At 39.1% G+C, this 20457-nt stretch overlaps 2 protein-coding genes across 18 annotated transcripts in view; one reads left to right on the forward strand and one right to left on the reverse strand.

The window, feature by feature from the left end:
* The window catches only part of LOC139760785 (tubulin-specific chaperone C-like), a 32704-nt gene extending 18826 nt beyond the window's left edge, over window positions 1-13878 (forward strand). For all 6 annotated transcript variants that reach the window (XM_071684375.1, XM_071684378.1, XM_071684380.1 and 3 more), the window contains one exon: window positions 10304-13878. In XM_071684375.1, coding sequence (XP_071540476.1) covers window positions 10648-11655 — 1008 coding nt within the window. In that variant the 5' untranslated portion in view covers window positions 10304-10647 and the 3' untranslated portion in view covers window positions 11656-13878. The remainder of the gene's footprint in view (window positions 1-10303) is intronic.
* A 306-nt stretch (window positions 13879-14184) lies between these two features.
* LOC139760781 (fatty-acid amide hydrolase 2-B-like) overlaps window positions 14185-20457 on the reverse strand; it is a 34960-nt gene continuing 28687 nt past the window's right edge. For all 12 annotated transcript variants that reach the window (XM_071684363.1, XM_071684368.1, XM_071684367.1 and 9 more), the window contains 2 exons: window positions 18004-18186; window positions 14185-14549 (listed from right to left, as the gene is read on the reverse strand). In XM_071684363.1, coding sequence (XP_071540464.1) covers window positions 14451-14549; window positions 18004-18186 — 282 coding nt within the window. In that variant the 3' untranslated portion in view covers window positions 14185-14450. The remainder of the gene's footprint in view (window positions 14550-18003; window positions 18187-20457) is intronic.

Raw genomic sequence — 20457 nt, forward strand, 5'->3', positions numbered from 1 at the left:
TTATGGTTTGTATAGGGATGCTGTAATTAAGGTGACTACAGTGCTCATATTGCCTTTTAAGATGCCATGATGAAGGAAATTAAGGATCCCAGTTCACATGTCACATGAAAATCTTTGGGCTACATCATTTTGCCTGACACCTTTTAGGGAACACTCATTAATAAGGATTTCGTATTTTACTGGTAGAGTACACATACTTTTAGATTTCTGGGATTTTCTAGTACAGCCTTTCTTCAGATAAGTAACTCAGAGCTAAATAACCCATATTTGTTGGTCAGCTTTACTACTCTTACAATTAAATGCAGCTCTTCTGATATCTCTTTTTCCATGAGTACTTTTGATGCATCCTTTCCCCTTAAGAACTTCCCCTCTGCAAGGGTGTGCATGACAGAAAAGTCACCAGGTTACCATATTCAGACATACATCTCTTGCATGCTCCATCAATTCTTACTCCTTTCCTTGGTCCTTATCCACTGTCTTTTTTGGTTAAGTTAGTTTGTGGAAGAACTCATCCGCTGCCTTTTTCTAAAGTAGATCTGCTAATTTGAAATGGTTTCATAATTTTTTGCTGGGTTTCACACAGGTCTTCCTTAGTAAATTACAGTATTGGAATCGACACGCTCAGAAAGAAAATAAAATGAAAAGTATTAAGAAAATAATTACCTTAACATTTATGCATAGTTATACAATATATGACTTAAAGATTCTTAACCTTCCAGTTGGAAACTTCCAAGGATGAAATATATTTATGGTAATGAACTTGAGTTAAAGTCAGGCTGCTTTGTTAGCAGACCTTCTAAATAGCTATTTTTCTTTTATTAAGCTGTGATGTTTGACACATCCACTTATTTTAGTAACTGGTTTTAGCTAGGCGAAGTAAAGTTTAGTTATGTATGGAGCCCCTTTTTTTTTTGGTGGATTAGGCTAGAAAGGTGAAATTTGTCATACACACAGATTTAAAGCAGGGTGTAATGGAGATTTGAATTAACTTCAAATAAGCTCTTTGAGAAATTTGCATACTCTGATAACTGAACAATACATTACATGAATAAATATTTGAATAGGTATTGACATCAGAGCATTCATCAGTTTTTTAGCTTATTTCTAGGAAACTTTGGTGACTCAGCCAGTGTACCATAACTCCAAAGTGTATTAATGTTCTCTTCAGAGTATGCCTTACTAAGTATTTGACCTCCTACTTTTTATTTGCAAGAAGGTAAATAATGTATGAAAGATGAGAATAAATGGGAACATTCGGGAAGGAAGCGAAAGGGAAATTGATAACAGGTTAGTAATAAGTAAGTTGGAGATAAAGTAAGTATTTTGAAGCACTATTAAATGTTTGCTGATAGAGTGGCAGATGTAAGGTGTTTGGGTCGGGATGGTATGTGAAGTGAGAGTTGTGGAGAGTGGTTTGATGAAGAGAGAAGAGGTGGTGAAAGCCTTGCATAAGAGGAAATGTGGAAAGGCAGCTGGAGTGGATAACATTGTAGTTGAATTTATGAAGAAGGTTGACATTGTTGTTGATTGGTTGGTAACGATTTTCATTGTATGAATGGATCATGGTGAGATGCTTGAGTATTGTTGGAATGCCATTGTACAGAGGCAAGGGGAATGAAGTTTGTTGAGTTTACATTGTACATTATATGGGAGGGTAGTGACTGAGAGAGTGAAGGTATGTACAGAGCATTGGATTGGGGAGGAGCATTGTGGTTTCAGAAGTGGCAGAGGATGTGTAGATCAGATGTTTGCTTTAAAGAATGAGTGAGAAATACTTAGAAAAAAGATATGGATTTTTATTTGGCTTTTATAGATCTGGAGAAAGCATATGACAGGGTTTATAGAGATACCTTTTGGAAGGTCTTAAGAATATACTGTGTGGGAGGAAAGCTGTTAGAAGTTTTTATCAGGAGTGTAAGGCTTGTGTATGAGTAGGAAGAGAGGAGAGTGAATGATTCCATGTGAAGTTTGGTCTGTGGCAAGAATGTGTGATATCACCATGATTGTTCAATTCTTTTATGGATGGGGTGGTGAGGAAGGTAAATGTGAGAGTCTTTGTGAAAGGGATAAGTACGCAGTCTGTGGGGACATGAGAGGGCCTGGGAAGTCAGTCATTTGTTGTTTGCTATTGATACAGTATTTGTGGCTGATTCGATTAAAAAAAATGCAGAAGTTGGTGACTGAGTTTGGAAGGGTGTGAAAGGAGAAAGTTGAGTGGTAATGTAAACAAAAGCAAGGTTATTAGGTTTAGTAGGGCTGAGGGACAGGTTAATTAGGATGGGAATTTAAATGAAGAAAAATTGGAGAAAGTATTTTAGATACTTAGGAATGGACAGGGCAGCAACTGGAACCATGGAAGTAGAAGTAAGTAATACCGTGGGTGAGGGGACGAAGTAGAAGTAAGTAATACCGTGGGTGAGGGGATGAAGGTTTTGGGAATGCTGAAGGGTGCGTAAAGAGAGTGTTTATTGGGGGAAGCAAAAAATGGGTATGTTTGAGGGAATAGTATTCCCAACAATACTGTATGTATGTGAGGTATGGGCTGTAGATAAAGTTGTGCAGAGGAGGACGGATATTAGAAATGAAACGTTTAAGGACAATATGTGGTGTGAGGTGGTTTTGATTGAGGAACTAATGAAAGGATAAGAGAGATAAGTGATGATAAAAAGATTGTAGTTGAGGGAGTAGATGTTATGCTAAAATGGTTTGGATGTATGGAGAGAATGAGTGAAGAAAGATTGACAAAGAGGTTATGTGTGTCTGAAGTAGTGGGAACAAGGAGAATGGGGAGCCCAGACTGAATGGAATGAAAAAGATTTTGTTTGATTGTAGTGATCAGGGCCTGAAAAGGCAGGAGGATCAAAGGCATGCACAGGATAGTGAATTGGAATGTGTGGTTTGTTGGGGTTGACATGCTGTCAGCAGATTGAACTAGGGCATGTGAAATATCTGGGGTAAACCATGGTAAGGTCTTTGGAGCCTGGTTGTGGATAGGGAGCTGTGGTTGCAATGCATTACACACGACAGCTAAAGAATGGATGTGAGCAGATACGGCCTTTCTTTGTGTTCCTTGTGCTACCTCACTATCATGGGGAAACGGTGATCAAGTATGAAAAAACTTGATAACACAGTCAACCATTTTTCTTGTAAATTATTATCATTCAGTTATACATAAGTACCACATGTAAATAATTATTTCAGTTATTATTATACCTCCAAACCAGTATACTTTATAATTTTATAAGAGCAGAATTGTTCTTTTTCATACATTGTTATTTTTCTCTTCTGCTCTTTGTTTTTTTGAAAGGATTCCAGTCGTTAGTGAGGTAGCACTAAGTTCAGGCAAAGAATGGCCTCACATCCACTCTATCTTTCATGTATAATGCACCAAAACCAATGCCCCACAGTTATTTGTATTGTTTCCCCTGACTGCTTTATATGCCTTGGCTTAGCAGATTGAATGCATGTTCCCCCCTGTATTCCATATTGCTTCAGTTTGCTTTACCCCATGCACACTTCACACTATCTTCCATGTTTAGGCCCAGATAAGACATTTGTCACTCCATTCTTCCATCTCACCATTGGTCTCTGCCTTCTTGTTCCCATCACTTTGTACATATGTACCATCTTAATCAGTCTCTCCTCATTTATCCTTTCCATATGTCCATATCATTTCAGTAAACCCTCCTTAGGTTTCTCAGCTATGCTTTTCTTATATCTGCACCACACTTTTACTCAGTCATCACTTGTTCAGTCAACCCTCCTCACACCAAGTATTACCATCAGGCATTTCATTTCCAGTACAGTCTTCTTGTGTACTTTATTTTCTTTAATCTAGGGCCACTCCTCACATCCACATTGTATCATGTTGACTACTACACTGTATTGTCACACATAACCAACTTTGCCTTCACAGACAGTGATCTGATTTTGCTCAGAGTTCTTGTTGCACTCAGGACCTTAAACCCCTCAACCAAGTTATGGCTTGCTTGAGCTTCCATGCCCACTCCCAGGTATTCAAATTCTCCACTTCCTCCCGGTTTTTCCTGTTTAAACTTACACCCTAACCTGTCTCTTCCCTACTAAACTAAAAAACCTCACTTTTATTTACATTAACTCTCAACCTTATCCTATCACATGCACTCCTGAACTCAGACATGTACTTCAGCCGTTTCTCTCCCGAGTCTCCCACCAGAGCAGTGCATAATATAACTCAGCCTTGTTTAGTTTTACCTTATAGTACTACTGCAGTATGTTAGTGTTAATATATGAAAGGTGTAAAGGATAGAATTCAAATTGATATCGGAGGTGAAATCAGTTTATTAAAACTTGAAGGTATAAATGACAGAATTCAAGTTATCAGAGTTGAAGTCAGTTTACTAAACTTGATTGAATTTATAATCAGGATTTAAACTGCAAAAAAATTTTAAATCTAAAATTTATATGTGTGGTTTACATATGAGCACCATTGGCATACATACTCTAGTTCGCAGCATAAATGGAACTAACAAGTAAAACCTTCGCAGTAAACTCAGTCTATACCGGAATTTCTTGAAGCAGTTTTAATGTTTTAAAGTGTTTGGTCCATGTCTTTGCTAAATTTTTTAAAACATTCTACTGTTGGCAGTTAAGTTTAAGTTTAGGTGTTTTTGTTTTAGTTTTAGATGTACAGTGCTAAATTATGTATCTGCTTATTCTACCGTCTGTGGTTCAATTGATCCCTTATATTGTTTCTGTGACTGTAGTTCATGGTTCTGTTGACTGAATTCTGGAACTTTTGAGGAAACCTTGCAGACTGTGGATCCATCAATTCATGCTCTTATTCAGTAGGCTGTAGCTCATCAAGTTGCTTTATATAGTGTGCAATTGGTTTTAAGAATCCTTTTATTAACATGTGTCTGTCCCTAGACAAGATTTTTTTTCAGTTAAGCCAGCTTTTATTTATTAGTTCCAGTCTCCCAATCATGCTGTGGTAATTTGTTAGTGTAAGTGGTTTCATATGCTGTCTCCATTTCTTTTGGTCACTGAGGATACAATCTGTAACTACACACTGGCTGTTACACTATTATAGCTTTTCAAAGTTTGCTAGACATAGTAAGCTTTTCACTCTCTGCTCTTGATGTACAAATCCTCCAATGTGTTTTCATAGATGCACACTATAACTGCATGCAGGGTATTATAGCTTTTCAAAGTTTGCTAGACATAATAAGCTTTTCGCTCTTGATGTACAAATCCTCCACAAGTGTTTTCATAGATGCACACTATAACTATGCATGCAGGGTAGTGATTGTTATCTCTGTTGAAGGTGCACATACAATGTAATAAATTTAGATGCAAAATGTGTATTCTTCCCAGTTGTGACATACTAGTGTTTTCATTGTGTTCAAAACTTATTATTTTCAGTAATTTCACTGATGACTGAAAACAGTATGTTCTTTGTTTTCCTATTTTTGAGACTGTGGCACCTGCATAGTACAAAATTCCCTTTCTATTTGTCTGTAAGTTTTTTCTTTACTTTGATTCATCTTGACAAGTGATATGATGGAAAGCTTAAGAGCTAATTACCTGTTTATGATTATTTAATTGTATACTACACAGTAAGTTTTACCCTCAAATGGAGCCATTTTCTCTTGAAATTTTTTTACTTGGCTTATTCCCTTTGTTCACTACTCTGCTTCTGTAAAAGTACTTCTTTACATATTTTCTAGAAAGTTTCTTGTTAAGGCCTATGGTTATTCTTTGTATATTTTGAAAAACGGCTTGCTGTTGACATCATAAAACTGGTTTAAATATTTCTCTTGTTATCAAATCACCACTTACTCTTCTCTTTTCCATGGTTGGCAAATGTATGGCCTCTTTTTTCTGACTGTTGCTCATCTGTCTTAATTTTGATATCATATCTGTTCCCTCCATAATTAACAGAAACTTTTATTTAATTCAGTTTTGTTTTTTCATGTTTGTATCCTTATTTTTTCTATTATTTACCTGACTTTCTTAGCATATATATATATATATATATATATATATATATATATATATATATATATATGTTTTTATTATATCTTGTCACCATCTCCCGCATGAGCAAGGTAGCGCAAGGAAACAGACGAAAGAATGGCCCAACCCACCCACATACTCATGTATATACATACACGTCCACACACACAAATATACATACCTATACATCTCAACGTATACATATATATACACACAGAGACTTATACATATATACACATGTACATAATTCATACTGTCTGCCCTTATTCTATCCCATCGCCACTCCGCCACACATGAAATGAAAACCCCCTCCCCCACATGTGTGCGAGGTAGCGCTAGGGAAAGACAACAAGGGCCAAATTTGTTCACACTCAGTCTCTAGCTGTCATGTATAGTGCACCAAAACCACAGCTCCCTTTCCACGTCCAGGCCCCACAAAACTTTTCATGGTTTACCCCAGACACTTCACATGCCCTGGATGTGGATAGGGAGCTGTGGTTTTGATGCATTACACATGATATATACATACACGTCCACACACACAAATATACAAAATGCCCAGTCCTCTGTTCTTAACGCTACCTTGCTAATCCAGGAAATGGCGAATAGTATGAAAGAAAGAAAGAATGGGCATTTATGTATTTTTTTTTTTTTTTTTTTTTTTTTTTTTTTATACTTTGTCGCTGTCTCCCGCGTTTGCGAGGTAGCGCAAGGAAACAGACGAAAGAAATGCCCCCCCCCCCCCATACACATGTACATACACACGTCCACACACGCAAATATACATACCTACACAGCTTTCCATGGTTTACTTCAGACGCTTCACATGCCTTGCTTCAATCCACTGACAGCACGTCAACCCCTGTATACCACATGACTCCAATTCACTCTATTTCTTGCCCTCCTTTCACCCTCCTGCATGTTCAGGCCCCGATCACACAAAATCTTTTTCACTCCATCTTTCCACCTCCAATTTGGTCTCCCTCTTCTCCTCGTTCCCTCCACCTCCGACACATATATCCTCTTGGTCAATCTCTCCTCACTCATTCTCTCCATGTGCCCAAACCATTTCAAAACACCCTCTTCTGCTCTCTCAACCACGCTCTTTTTATTTCCACACATCTCTCTTACCCTTACGTTACTTACTCGATCAAACCACCTCACACCACACATTGTCCTCAAACATCTCATTTCCAGCACATCCATCCTCCTGCGCACATCTCTATCCATAGCCCACGCCTCGCAACCATACAACATTGTTGGAACCACTATTCCCTCAAACATACCCATTTTTGCTTTCCGAGATAGTGTTCTCGACTTCCACACATTTTTCAAGGCTCCCAAAATTTTCGCCCCCTCCCCCACCCTATGATCCACTTCCGCTTCCATGGTTCCATCCGCTGACAGATCCACTCCCAGATATCTAAAACACTTCACTTCCTCCAGTTTTTCTCCATTCAAACTCACCTCCCAATTGACTTGACCCTCACCCCTACTGTACCTAATAACCTTGCTCTTATTCACATTTACTCTCAACTTTCTTCTTCCACACACTTTACCAAACTCAGTCACCAGCTTCTGCAGTTTCTCACATGAATCAGCCACCAGCGCTGTATCATCAGCGAACAACAACTGACTCACTTCCCAAGCTCTCTCATCCCCAACAGACTTCATACTTGCCCCTCTTTCCAGGACTCTTGCATTTACCTCCCTTACAACCCCATCCATAAACAAATTAAACAACCATGGAGACATCACACACCCCTGCCGCAAACCTACATTCACTGAGAACCAATCACTTTCCTCTCTTCCTACACGTACACATGCCTTACATCCTCGATAAAAACTTTTCACTGCTTCTAACAACTTGCCTCCCACACCATATATTCTTAATACCTTCCACAGAGCATCTCTATCAACTCTATCATATGCCTTCTCCAGATCCATAAATGCTACATACAAATCCATTTGCTTTTCTAAGTATTTCTCACATACATTCTTCAAAGCAAACACCTGATCCACACATCCTCTACCACTTCTGAAACCGCACTGCTCTTCCCCAATCTGATGCTCTGTACATGCCTTCACCCTCTCAATCAATACCCTCCCATATAATTTACCAGGAATACTCAACAAACTTATACCTCTGTAATTTGAGCACTCACTCTTATCCCCTTTGCCCTTGTACAACGGCACTATGCACGCATTCCGCCAATCCTCAGGCACCTCACCATGAGTCATACATACATTAAATAACCTTACCAACCAGTCAACAATACAGTCACCCCCTTTCTTAATAAATTCCACTGCAATACCATCCAAACCTGCTGCCTTGCCGGCTTTCATCTTCCGCAAAGCTTTTACTACCTCTTCTCTGTTTACCAAATCATTTTCCCTAACCCTCTCACTTTGCACACCACCTCGACCAAAACACCCTATATCTGCCACTCTGTCATCAGACACATTCAACAAACCTTCAAAATACTCATTCCATCTCCTTCTCACATCACCGCTACTTGTTATCACCTCCCCATTTACGCCCTTCACTGAAGTTCCCATTTGCTCCCTTGTCTTACGCACCCTATTTACCTCCTTCCAGAACATCTTTTTATTTTCCCTAAAATTTACTGATAGTCTCTCACCCCAACTCTCATTTGCCCTTTTTTTCACCTCTTGCACCTTTCTCTTGACCTCCTGTCTCTTTCTTTTATACTTCTCCCACTCAATTGCATTTTTTCCCTGCAAAAATCGTCCAAATGCCTCTCTCTTCTCTTTCACTAATACTCTTACTTCTTCATCCCACCACTCACTACCCTTTCTAAACAGCCCACCTCCCACTCTTCTCATGCCACAAGCATCTTTTGCGCAATCCATCACTGATTCCCTAAATACATCCCATTCCTCCCCCACTCCCCTTACTTCCATTGTTCTCACCTTTTTCCATTCTGTACACAGTCTCTCCTGGTACTTCCCCACACAGGTCTCCTTCCCAAGCTCACTTACTCTCACCACCTTCTTCACCCCAACATTCACTCCTCTTTTCTGAAAACCCATACTAATCTTCACCTTAGCCTCCACAAGATAATGATCAGACATCCCTCCAGTTGCACCTCTCAGCACATTAACATCCAAAAGTCTCTCTTTCGCACGCCTGTCAATTAACACGTAATCCAATAACGCTCTCTGGCCATCTCTCCTACTTACATAAGTATACTTATGTATATCTCGCTTTTTAAACCAGGTATTCCCAATCATCAGTCCTTTTTCAGCACATAAATCTACAAGCTCTTCACCATTTCCATTTACAACACTGAACACCCCATGCATACCAATTATTCCCTCAACTGCCACATTACTCACCTTTGCATTCAAATCACCCATCACTATAACCCGGTCTCGTGCATCAAAACCGCAAACACACTCATTTAGCTGCTCCCAAAACACTTGCCTCTCATGATCTTTCTTCTCATGCCCAGGTGCATATGCACCAATAATCACCCACCTCTCTCCATCAACTTTCAGTTTTACCCATATTAATCGAGAATTTACTTTCTTACATTCTATCACATACTCCCACAACTCCTGTTTCAGGAGTATTGCTACTCCTTCCCTTGCTCTTGTCCTCTCACTAACCCCTGACTTCACTCCCCAGACATTTCCAAACCACTCTTCCCCTTTACCCTTGAGCTTCGTTTCACTCAGAGCCAAAACATCCAGGTTCCTTTCCTCAAACATACTACCTATCTCTCCTTTTTTCACATCTTGGTTACATCCACACACATTTAGGCACCCCACTCTGAGCCTTCGAGGAGGATGATCACTCCCCGCGTGACTCCTTCTTCTGTTTCCCATTTTAGAAAGTTAATACAAGGAGGGGAGGATTTCCGGCCCCCCGCTCCCGTCCCCTCTAGTCGCTTTCTACGACACGCGAGGAATACGTGGGAAGTATTCTTTCACCCCTATCCCCAGGGATAGGGGTGAAAGAATATGTATATATATGTGTAAATGAGTGGATGGGCCATTCTTTGTCTGTTTACCGATGCGGGAAACAGCGTTTAAGTATAATTAATGAAATAATAAATATATTTACTAATTTTTTCTTTAATACTTGTTTCCCATTTCCTGCATTAGCGAGGTAGTGCCAGGAACAAACAAATGCCCCATTTGCTCACATCCATTCTCCTGCTGTCATGTGTTATGTATTGAAACCACATATCTTTCTGTGTGTATTAGTAAGTATACTTGTATATTTTTACTTTTTTGTGAGATGTGTAATTTTTTTTCAACTATTATTTTCAATCATCAGGAACTTCCAGAAAGACATGAGTTAGACTATGAAACAACATCGCAGAAGCGTAATGCTGCCTTTGCATCTGTTTTGAAGAAGGTTGCAGAGGGTGAAAGTCCAGAAGCAGCAGCAAAGAAAGTTCGAGAACAGTGGGAAAAGGAACTGGTTCAGAAGAAAACGTCTTGAGACTAAGTGTATTTTTCTGTAGATATATATATATATATATATATATATATATACACACACACACACACACACACATATATATGTATTCAGCTGTTTAGAAAATTGAACATAATTTAGTAAATTAGAATTTGTGTAGGTTAACTTTTTGAACACAATAAGTCACTTAAGTGTTTATAATGGATCCAACTCAGTCTTCCACCCATGCCAGTCTTCTAGAACGTATGAAGCAGAGAACAGATGACTTAGCACAGAGAGCAGAGCAAAGGCGCTCGGAGAAGAAAAATCAGGCAGCTGTATCTGAGAGTGCTGACTACTTCCATGAAACTTTCCAACAAATGAAGAATGATATAGAAAGAAAGGTTGATGAGGCAGGAAGTGTGAGCAAAGAACAATTAGTCATTTATTTTGATGATATAGTGAGGGATATGCAACAAATGCAGCAGTTCTTGAATGAATCCTCAATGTTTTTAGCTTCATTCCAAATCAAGAAAGCACAGGAAGAGATGAAGGATTTAAATGACATTGTTCAAGATAAATTACAGGAACTGCAGCCAAAGAAAAAGTTTGGCTTTGGAAAGAAAAAGATTACAGAAAAAAGTGAGAAAGCTAAAGACACCAAAAAAGATACTACTGATAGCAGTTCTATGATGACAAGTAACTCGTTAGAAGACCTGATTGAAAAGCACTTCTTTGGCTTCAAGGATATGGCAAATCAAACACTTACAAAATCACCTAGTGAGTTGGAGAACAGGCAGTTGAACCTGCAAAATCTACTAGATTGCAAGATTTTAGCACTTGGAAATCCTAGTACATTACAAGTGGATTCACTTCAAAACTGTACTATAATTGTTGGGCCAACTTCAAGATCAGTATTCATTAAAGATTGCACTGATTGTACGTTTGTGGTTGCTTGTCAGCAAGTTCGTATTCATGACACAAAGGACACCCAGTTTTATTTGCACGTTACTGGTGCAGCTATAATAGAAAACTGTCAAAATGTCCAGTTTGCACCTTACACCCTTCATTACCCAGAGCTTGAGGACCATTATTCTCAGAGTGGCTTAGATTTGAATACTAACCATTGGAACAAAATAGATGACTTTCATTGGCTCAATGAGAATGAGGAATCTCCCAACTGGGCAGTCATTCCTGAATATGAAAGACTTGACAGTTGGCTAGAATAGAGGCTCTTTTTTTATAGTTTACCTCAATATTCTATACAGCTGGTAAAAAAATATTCGTAAAATTCTTGATTTTTTTCCTATATACTAACAGCTTTGCATGATATCATCAAACCTCATAAGCTTTTCTTTTTCTTATCAGCAGAAGGAAAATGGTATTAGTATTTACTCAGAGGTGATAGTGAGGTTGAGTTAAATATTTTCTTTGACATGTAGGTGTTAGTGATTCAGTCTAAATGTTGGCACAGATTACTTTGGCACAATGTAATGAGAACGACTTGTGGAGGCTTAAACATTTCTAAAGAGAAACTAAAACTGTGATTAGCTATAGCTTTATGTAAATTACTGCATACTGCAAACATTTTTCTATTCTGTAGTTAACATGACAAGCAAAAACTTGCCCCATCATGGGTATAAATGAAAATGAAGTGTGATTACACAATACAGGGGCACTAAATTTGAGCGCCGAAGGTGTTTATAAATCTGTCTTAATATAGAAAACTTAAGAGAGATGAAAGAAGAAAGAGCATTACATAGCTTTGCTGTGTGCAAAAAGTAAACCCTAGAATGTGGCTGATCCACCAGTTGTGTTAAGGCCTTTCTCGACGGAACACAGGCAGAAAGCTCACAGGAGTTGTGGCAAAGACTGACTGTTGGTGAGGTTTTAACCTGCCCTTGAGATATGAAAACTATGGAAAGACTCGTCTCGGAGAGTAATCACAGGCACAGTTTGCTGACACACAACATTTAGTTGCAAATTATCCAGGAAATGCAACAGTGCTATGGATTTGGCTTAATTGCTGCACTAAGAGAAATTTAAATTTAGCCTTGCTATGCTTAAATTATACTGTGCTCTGAAAAGCACAGAATTTATTCACTACTAGTCAAACAAATATTGTCAATACTGAGGTTGTTATTTATTGTATGTACCAATCTCTCTTTTAGAGTTAAGAGTTACTCAATAATTTTTTACATAAGATTAATCAGAGTTATTGATGTGGTGACCATTACAAAATTAAAAAAGTTTCTAGTTAAGGAGAGTGATTAGAAAACATTAAATTCATCTAAATACTATACAAATTATATAAAATCCATATATAGTCTCCATTGCTATCCTTGTTTCCTTGTGCTATCTCACTGACATGGGAGACGGCAATTAAGTATGAAAAAAATACAGCTGGCTTGAACACCTGGAAACACACACACACATTTGTTTTGTGATACAGAAATAGCAAGATGTTATGATTCTAGCAAGATAATGTTATGATTCAGGAAATATAAGAGGTAAGGTGACATTAGTAAGAAAATCATGGTGCTGCAATAGGTCAAAAGGATTTGCTGAGGCAAGTTGGACTAAATTTTCATCTTGAAAAGGATAGTTTTGATATCATTGGAAAATTGGAGTGTTAGTGGAGCATTATTGAACTAGGAAAAGTATATACCAAAATAAATTGTGGCCATTGTCACATGGTCTGATCAGGGATTGTGACCAGTGTCACAATGATTTAAATTTTCCATCCCTCTTTAATTGTCCAAGTGACTTACCATACCATTAGGAGCCAATAATGGGCTCTTCTGTCTCCATTGGAAAAATTTGGCTATCCTCAGTTACCCAACAATGACCAGTGTAGATGCACATACACTGACCTCCCAGGTCATGCATACAGTAACCCTATGGAAAATGTGTAGATTATTGGATGACCTAAGTGATGAGGAGACAAGGTTACCATATGTCATAGTTCATGAGGAATGTGATTAAGAATAATATGTGAAATGAGACAGTGAAGAGTGACTTTAGTGGTAGTAAGGCTAAGGAAGGCCAGCACAGGACCCCAACACCCTTGCTCTTGGCTTGTATCTATTCATATGGAGCAGATTACACGACAACTGTCTAATTTTCATGAATGTAATCCAGGGTGATGTAGAACTGTGGTAACAAATCATGATATTGTGCTAAAGTATTTCTAAGGAAGAAGAGGATGTTCATCTTGGAGGAGAAAATTAGATCCCATGACAAATTTGATACTGCAACTGGATTTTCTATGGTTGGATGATGATGTTTAGGAGTTCAGGGGGCTTGGGGATGAGTTTTCCCAGCCATATGAACATATAATTGATATGCCTGAGATTTCTCCATAGTTACAATTGAGATTTGTAACTATGCAAAAACTGGAGACCCATGTAAAGGTTTACATTAAAATGGTCATCACCTTTTAGAAAGTTTTACATGATCTTTCTCCTTGGAATTCATTGAATTCTCAATTTTCATGTTTATTCCATTTTTCTGACCTGTGTAACCCAGGTGATGTGACAAAACCACTTACCTCAAACAACGTTTCCAAAAGAGTAACTTATGGTTAAGGAATTTTAGGATGTCTAAAAGAAAATCTGACATGAATGCAAATAAAATTAAAACAGTTGTGCCTGAAAATAAGAATTTTGAATGTGAATTATAGATCAATGAAAAAAGTATTTTCACACTTGTAAGACATGCAGTGTCATTGTTAGTTTTGGGTTAGATTGAGGAAAAAATCTGGTGAAACAGTTTACTGACACGACATTATTTTTTACATGCTCGTTAGTTGGGTAATTTCAAAGTAAATTGTCATTCAAACAAAAATGTTTACTATCCTTCATATTCTATAAAGTACAGTATTCATAAAATGTACTCAAAATCTTGCCCATTTACTTTTTAATAATAATCAATAATATGCCATATTATTCTACCTAAATTAATGGGTATCAACAACATTAGTAGTATGTTAACATTATCCCTCTTATTTTGATCTGTAATTTACTCAGAGAATCTTAGATGGACAAACCCAACCTCCAAAAGCTCTCTCAAGGTCTGCTGCTACTGATATAGTAAGATGGTCTTGATACAATCCACCCACTACCTGTGTAGGGATCAAGCTAGGTATACTGAAACTGCTATAGCATGATGAACACAGTTTAGGGTAACATCAATCCAGTCTATGCTGACCTTATCTAAAACTGATGATACATCAGCAAAGTACATAGTATAGGCTGATGAATGAGTACTTTCACAGATCTTTTTTTATCAAGATTTAAAATGTTTCCACCATATTACTGCCACTCCTCTTTGATATCTATGTTCTACCTTTAATCTGCCTAATTTTCAATTATTTTGTTACTGGGCTTTCATTCACTTTGTTCATATTAATGCTTCATCTTTTACTTCTTTCATCATGACAAATTCTCTCAGTGCCATAGAACATATGGCAGATAATAAGCTGTTCAACAAAATATATAGTGGTATAGTAGAAGATACAAAGAAGAGAGTGAGGCTATGGAAGGTAAGGAGAAATTATCAGAGATTTAGATTTTCCAGAAGATGCAAGAGGAATGAGTGGTAATGGATGCTCGATGCACTGGAAGCATTTTGTATATGGAACTCATGTGACTGGAAAAACAGGTATCACTTGATGAATGAACCCATGTTAAATGAAAAAAATTATATATTTATTTATTTTACTCTGTCGCTGTCTCCCGCGTTAGCGAGGTAGCGCAAGGAAACAGACGAAAGAATGGCCCAACCCACCCACATACACATGTATATACATACACGTCCACACACGCAAATATACATATCTATACATCTCAATGTATACATATATATACACGCACAGACATATACATATATACACATGTACATAATTCATAATGTCTGCCTTTATTAATTCCCATGGCCACCCCGCCACACATGAAATAACAACACCCTCCCCCCCTCATGTGCACGAGGTAGCGCTACGAAAAGACAACAAAGGCCACATTTGTTTACACCCAGTCTCTAGCTGTCATGTAATAATGCACCGAAACCACAGCTCCCTTTCCACATCCAGGCCCCACAGAACTTTCCATGGTTTACCCCATACGCTTCACATGCCCTGGTTCAATCCATTGACAGCATGTCGACCCCGGTATACCACATCGTTCCAATTCATTCTATTCCTTCCACCCCTTTCACCCTCCTGCATGTTCAGGCCCCGATCACTCATCATCTTTTTCACTCCATCTTTCCACCTCCAGTTTGGTCTCCCACTTCTCATTCCCTCCACCTCTGACACATATCCTTTTGGTCAATCTTTCCTCACTCATTCTCTGCATGTGACCAAACCATTTCAAAACACTCTTCTGCTCTCTCAACCACACTCTTTATTACCACACATCTCTCTTACCCTATTATTACTTACTCGATCAAACTACCTCACACCACATATTGTCCTCAAACATCTCATTTCCAGCACATCCACCCTCCTCCGCACAACTCTATCCATAGCCCACGCCTCGCAACCATATAACATTGTTGGAACCAGTATTCCTTCACACATACACATTTTTGGTTTCCGAGATAATGTTCTTGACTTCCACACATTCTTCAACGCTCCCAGAACTTTCGCCCCCTCCACCACCCTATGATTCACTTCTATGGTTCCATCTGCTGCCAAATCCACTCCCAGATATCTAAAACACTTCACTTCCTCCAGTTTTTCTCCATTCAAACTTACCTCCCAATTGATTTGTCCCTCAACCCTACTGTACCTAATAACCTTGCTCTAATACACATTTACTCTCAGCTTTCTTCTTTCACACACTTTACCAAACTCAGTCACCAGCTTCTGCAGTTTGTCACATGAATCAGCCACCAGCGCTGCATCATCAGCGAAAAACAACTGACTCACTTCCCAAGCTCTCTCATCCACAACAGACTGCATACTTGCCCCTCTTTCCAAAACTCTTGCATTCACCTCCCTAACAACCCCATCAATAAACAAATTAAACAACCACAGAGACATCACACACCCCTGCCGCAAACCTACATTCACTGAGAACCAATCACTTTCCTCTCTTCCTACACGTACACATGCCTTACATCCTCGATAAAAACTTTTCACTGTCTCTAACAACTTGCCTTCCACACCATATATTCTTAATACCTTCCAGAGAGCATCTCTATCAATTCTATCATATGCCTTCTCCAGATCCATAAATGCTACATACAAATCCATTTGCTTTTCTAAGTATTTCTCACATACATTCTTCAAAGCAAACACCTGATCTACACATCCTTTACCACTTCTGAAACCACACTGATCTTCCCCAATCTGATACTCTGTACATGCCTTCACCCTCTCAATCAATACACTCCCATATAATTTCCCAGGAATACTCAACAAATTTATGCCTCTGTAATTTGAGCACTCACTTTTATCCCCTTTGCCTTTGTACAATGGCACTATGCAAGCATTCTGCCAATCCTCAGGCACCTCACCATGAGTCATACATACATTAAATAACCTTACCATCCAGTCAACAATACAGGCACCCCCTTTTTTAATAAATTCCACTGCAATACCATCCAAACCCACTGCCTTGCCGGCTTTCATCTTCCGCAAAGCTTTTACTATTCTCTGTTTACTAAATCATTTTCCCTAACCCTCTCACTTTGCACACCATCTCGACCAAAACACCCTATATCTGCCACTCTATCATCAAACACATTCAACAAACCTTCAAAATACTCACTCCATCTCCTCACGTCACCACTACTTGTTATCACCTCCCCATTAGCCCCCTTCACTGAAGTTCCCATTTGTTCCCTTGTCTTATGCACTTTATTTACCTCCTTCCAAAAAATCTTTTTATTCTCCCTAAAATATACATATATAAACATGTACATAATTCATACTTGCTGCCTTTATTCATTCCCGTCGCCACCCCGCCACACATGAAATGAAAACCCCCTTCCCCCACATGCGCACGAGATAGCGCAAGGAAAAGACAACAAAGGCCACATTCGTTCATACTCAGTCTCTAGCTGTCGTGTAATGCATCGAAACCACAGCTCCCTTTCCACATCCAGGCCCCAAAAATCTTTCCATGGTTTACCCCAGATGCTTCACATGCTCTGGTTCAATCTATTGACAGCATGTCACACCCGGTATACAACATCGTTCCAATTCACTCTGTTCCTTGCATGCCTTTCACACTCCTATATGTTCAGGTCCCAACTGCTCAAAATCTTTTTCACTCCATCCTTCCACCTCCAATTTGGTCTTCCCATCCACATCCAGGTCCCACAGACCTTTCCATGGTTTACCCCAGATGACTCACATGCCCTGGTTCAGTCCATTGATGGCATGTTGACCCCAGTATACAACATTGTTTCAATTCACTCTATTCTGTGCACGCCTTTCACCCTCCTATTTGTTCATGCCCCAATTGCTCAAAATCTTTTTCACTCATTTCTATTCAAAAGTTTATGAATGGCTCTTATTGCCAACCGGTTTACCTCATATTTCTATAAAACATTTTATGAATGGTTCTTACCTGTACACCAAGTGGAACACCATTTGGAGCTAGTCCAAGAGGCACCTGAGTTGCAGGAAATCCCAGTGCATTAAAGATGGCTGTGTATGTAAAATTCAAGGGGCGAAAAAATGATTCACTGTGGTAAGGAGCCAATGTTGAGTGACTTGGATACAGGAGCACACCAGTTTCCCCTAACAGACGCTGTGAGAGGAAGTTAAATAATTTTTACTGTAATTCTCTTTTCTTAATGTTTAGACTGTACTATTAATAGTTTAGTAAAAGCACATTATTTACTGGACTAGGTAAAATTAATCTTAAATTGCAGCTACCAAAAAACCTGGCTACCACTGTATGCATAAAGAAAAAAACATTCTTATAAAATTAAAGATGTGCAGCATGCATAAGTATGAAATATGAAAAAATGAATCATCTACCTTTGTCTTGCTGAGGTATTGTTGAAGTGAGTGTCTGGGAGTTCCCCTGCTAATGCCTCAATGCTTACTGAACTTGGCATGCAATTTTTGAAACAGCAGGCAGAAATTTGGTCTCCTGCTTCTTGTTCCCTCCACCTCTGACACATATATCCTCTTTGTCAATCTTTCACCACACCCTCTTCTGCTCTCTCAACCACATTCTTTTATTTCCACACATCTCTCTTACCCTTTCATTTCTCGATCAAACCACCCCATCCAGATAATGTCCTCAAAGATTTCATTTCTAACACCCACCCTCCTCCAGACAACCCTATCTATAGCCCATGCCTCCCAACCAGATAGCATTGTTGGAACTACCACTCCTTCAAACATACCCATATTTGCTCACCGAGATAACATTCTCTCCTTCCACACATTCTTCATCGCTCCCAGAACCTTTGCCCCGTCCCCCACCCTGTAACTCACCCGCTTCCATGGTTCCATCCGCTGCTAGTGTCCACACCCAGATATCTAAAACACTTCATTTCCTCCATTTTTTCTCTCCATCAAACTTACATTCCTATTAACTTAGCACTCAACACTACTGAAACTAATAACCTTGCTCTTGTTCATCTTTTACTCAACTTTCTCCTTTCACACACTTTTCCAAACTCAGTCACCCACTTCAGCTTCTCACATAAATCAGCCACTAGAGATATAACATCAGTGAACAACAACTGATTATATATATATATATTTTTTTTTTTTTTTTTTTTTTTTTTTTTTTTTTATGCTTTGTCGCTGTCTCCCGCGTTTGCGAGGTAGCGCAAGGAAACAGACGAAAGAAATGGCCCAACCCCCCCCCCCCATACACATGTACATACACACGTCCACACACGCAAATATACATACCTACACAGCTTTCCATGGTTTACCCCAGACGCTTCACATGCCTTGATTCAATCCACTGACAGCACGTCAAACCCTGTATACCACATCGCTCCAATTCACTCTATTCCTTGCCCTCCTTTCACCCTCCTGCATGTTCAGGCCCCGATCACACAAAATCTTTTTCACTCCATCTTTCCACCTCCAATTTGGTCTCCCTCTTCTCCTCGTTCCCTCCACCTCCGACACATATATCCTCTTGGTCAATCTTTCCTCACTCATTCTCTCCATGTGCCCAAACCATTTCAAAACACCCTCTTCTGCTCTCTCAACCACGCTCTTTTTATTTCCACACATCTCTCTTACCCTTACGTTACTTACTCGATCAAACCACCTCACACCACACATTGTCCTCAAACATCTCATTTCCAGCACATCCATCCTCCTGCGCACAACTCTATCCATAGCCCACGCCTCGCAACCATACAACATTGTTGGAACCACTATTCCTACAAACATACCCATTTTTGCTTTCCGAGATAATGTTCTCGACTTCCACACATTCTTCAAGGCTCGGAAGATGAAAGCCGGCAAGGCAGCAGGTTTGGATGGTATTGCAGTGGAATTTATTAAAAAAGGGGGTGACTGTATTATTGACTGGTTGGTAAGGTTATTTAATGTATGTATGACTCATGGCAAGGCAGCAGGTTTGGATGGTATTGCAGTGGAATTTATTAAAAAAGGGGGTGACTGTATTGTTGACTGGTTGGTAAGGTTATTTAATGTATGTATGACTCATGGTGAGGTGCCTGAGGATTGGCGGAATGCGTGCATAGTGCCATTGTACAAAGGCAAAGGGGATAAGAGTGAGTGCTCAAATTACAGAGGTATAAGTTTGTTGAGTATTCCTGGTAAATTATATGGGAGGGTATTGATTGAGAGGGTGAAGGCATGTACAGAGCATCAGATTGGGGAAGAGCAGTGTGGTTTCAGAAGTGGTAGAGGATGTGTGGATCAGGTGTTTGCTTTGAAGAATGTATGTGAGAAATACTTAGAAAAGCAAATGGATTTGTATGTAGCATTTATGGATCTGGAGAAGGCATATGATAGAGTTGATAGAGATGCTCTGTGGAAGGTCTTAAGAATATATGGTGTGGGAGGCAAGTTGTTA

Source organism: Panulirus ornatus, chromosome 38, assembly GCF_036320965.1.
Source record: "Panulirus ornatus isolate Po-2019 chromosome 38, ASM3632096v1, whole genome shotgun sequence".
NCBI classification, from domain to species: domain Eukaryota; kingdom Metazoa; phylum Arthropoda; class Malacostraca; order Decapoda; family Palinuridae; genus Panulirus; species Panulirus ornatus.